Source organism: Myotis davidii, unplaced genomic scaffold (genome assembly GCF_000327345.1).
Source record: "Myotis davidii unplaced genomic scaffold, ASM32734v1 scaffold452, whole genome shotgun sequence".
In the NCBI taxonomy this organism is placed as follows: Eukaryota; Metazoa; Chordata; class Mammalia; order Chiroptera; family Vespertilionidae; genus Myotis; species Myotis davidii.
Genome location: NW_006284245.1, coordinates 2,454,824 through 2,457,341, shown reverse-complemented (window position 1 = coordinate 2,457,341; position 2,518 = coordinate 2,454,824). Strand labels below are relative to the sequence as shown.

Sequence of the window (2,518 nt, the reverse complement as noted above, 5' to 3'; positions counted from 1 at the left end):
TGCTGTGCCCGGGGAGGCAGAGACTCCAGCACACGTGTGCTTGCTGTGGGCCTGGGTCCTGCTGCACATGAAGGCACCAAGGAATCTACCCGCTAACGTGCTGGCGCCATCAGACACCCCGCCACACACAGGCCCAGCCTTCGTGTGCAGGGGAGGAGATACAGGCCTGGACGGCGAGGGGACGGAGGGCCCACATGCAGGCACTCGCCTCCCTGACCCTGACCCTGCCCAGCCGTCCTCGGGGGGGACTAGTTAGCAGGGGCTGGCGCTTTGTCACCTGAGACATTGTTTCAAACAGGTTGGTCTCTGCGGCGGACACAGCCCTCAGCCCGATGCCACCAGGTCTGGAGGACTGACCGACGCGCCAGCCGGCGCCCCCTCCGGCTCCCGCCATGGGGCCCTCCGGGAGCCTGCTGGGCGGACACCTGCAGATTGCCCTGTGGGGAAGCGTGGCAGCTGCCGCCACACTCTTCCTCATCACCTTCCTCATCTTCCTGTGCTCCAGCTGTGACAGGTGAGAGCCTCAGAAGAGACTCAACACGCGGCATTGAAGAGTCTGGACATGGCTTCCTCCCCTGATGGCTCTGTCAGGAGAAGCAGAGCTGGACTCTCCGGACCCAGGAGCTCCTGCCTGCCTGCCCAGTGGGACCCAGGCCTGCGGGGCTGGGACCCTGTGACCAGGACCAAGTGGGCCTTTGCTCCCAGGCCTGGGCAGCCGCCTCTGTCGTTGTCGAGTCTCCCACTAGGGGGCGCTGTTGCCTTGTGCATCCGTGGGAACGCGCTCGAGAACTGATGGCTTCCTAGTCTGTGCAAGTAAAAACAACTATTTTTACTCTGCGGACTTTTCCACAGCCTGGAAGGAAGTGCACATGACTCATCCTGAGAGCATGCGCCCTTCCTGACGTGCCAAAATTTGTCTCGTCTGATTATTTTCTGAGGCCCCTGCAGTGTGACTGCAAAGCCTCCAGCTGGGAGAACAGGAGACATGTCTGGGTGCTCTTTTTTTAAGGCATCGCTCGCCCAGCGTTCACTCTGGTGGGGACCCTGCTGTGACTCGCCCGGCCCCTCCCGCCCGCGCCTGTCCGCCTTTGCTTCCCTGGCAGTGAACCTTGGTCTGACATTAGGATGGGAAGGGGGAGTGTGTTTGATTTTAGATGGTGAGTGTGATATCACAGGAACATCTCATTTCTCATTTCAGAGAAAAGAAGCCGAGACAGTACAGCGGAGACCATGAGAACCTGATGAACGTGGTGAGCCCCAGTGCATGTGTGTGTGCGTGTGTGCACATGTGCATCCATGTGTCTACATGTATGTGCACTTGCATCCTTATGTGTTCATGCGTGCCTGTGTGCCCCCATGCATATGTGTCTACATGTGCATGTTTTCAAACACCAGCCACTCATCTAAGCGTGTTCCCACAAGCTGACAATTTCCTTCCGGAAAGAACAGCCTGAGCTCCCAGCTGCCTGGGCGAGTCCTTCCTGCAGGGGCAGGCTCACCACGGCCGGAGGCCTGTGCACGCAGCCCGGTTGCTGGGGGGCTCTGACAACGGGTGCAGTTGTGCGGGGCCTGGGAGGGAGATCCTGAGGGAGCCAGGGGCTACAGCAGGGATGTGTCTTTGCTGCGTCTGCCCCGCTCTAGCTCCCATGGGCCTTCGCTAGGGCTGTCGTAACGAAGGACCACAAACGGAGCGGCTTAAGTAGCAAGTCCGTTGCCTCAGAGCTCTGGAGGCCAGAATCCCGGGAGGTGTCAGCGGGTTGGCTCTGAGGGGATGTCACTGGTGGCTTGCTGGTGTCCTTGGCATTTGTGGTACCTCCCTCATCGCGTGGTGCCCCCCCCCCGCCCCTGCCCTGTGCGCCTGTCTCTGTCCAAGTTCCCCCTTTGCAAGGACTCCAGTGAGACCTCCTCTTCACTGGTTTCATCTGCAATGATCCCGCTCCCAAACAGGGTCACTCCCAAGGTAGCGGGGCTGGGACTCCACAGGAATTTGGGGAGGATACAGTTCATCCCCTAACAGCTGGCCACCAAGCTCACTAGGGCCTGGGAGCCCCAGCACTGCAGGTGTGGCCGGACCTCACTATGTTCTGCAGGTGTGGCCGGATCTCACTATGTTCTGCAGGTGTGGCCGGGCCTCACTATGTGCTGGAGGTGTGGCCGCTCCTTACTATCTCACTATGTTCTGCAGGTGTGGCCGGGCCTCACTATGTTCTGCAGGTGTGGCCGGGCCTCGCTGCCTGCAGGTGTGGCCGGGCCTCGCTGTGTTCTGCAGCCCTCGGTGTCTTCCGGGTCCTGACCCAGCCCCGAAGGCACTTCAGGACCACCTGGGAAGAGCCTCCTGAGCGGCCTGAGCAGTCTGGTCCTTGTGGTGAGAGAGAAGAGTTCCGCGCTCAGGCGCATGCCCTTGACCCGCTGAGTCATTCCAGCAGTGGGGGCCGGCCCACCCTCGTGTTCACAGAGGCTCTGCCTGAGCCCCACACGGTGCCTGCACAGAGCCTGCTCCCGGTCCCGGCGTGGGCTC

At 61.0% G+C, this 2,518-nt stretch overlaps 1 protein-coding gene across 1 annotated transcript in view; it reads left to right on the top strand.

The window, feature by feature from the left end:
* PAG1 (phosphoprotein membrane anchor with glycosphingolipid microdomains 1) overlaps positions 1–2,518 on the top strand; it is a 42,296-nt gene that overhangs the window by 27,560 nt on the left and 12,218 nt on the right. Inside the window, exons 2-3 of the mRNA XM_006754298.2 lie at positions 299–514; positions 1,199–1,250. Coding sequence (XP_006754361.1) covers positions 393–514; positions 1,199–1,250 — 174 coding nt within the window. The 5' untranslated portion in view covers positions 299–392. The remainder of the gene's footprint in view (positions 1–298; positions 515–1,198; positions 1,251–2,518) is intronic.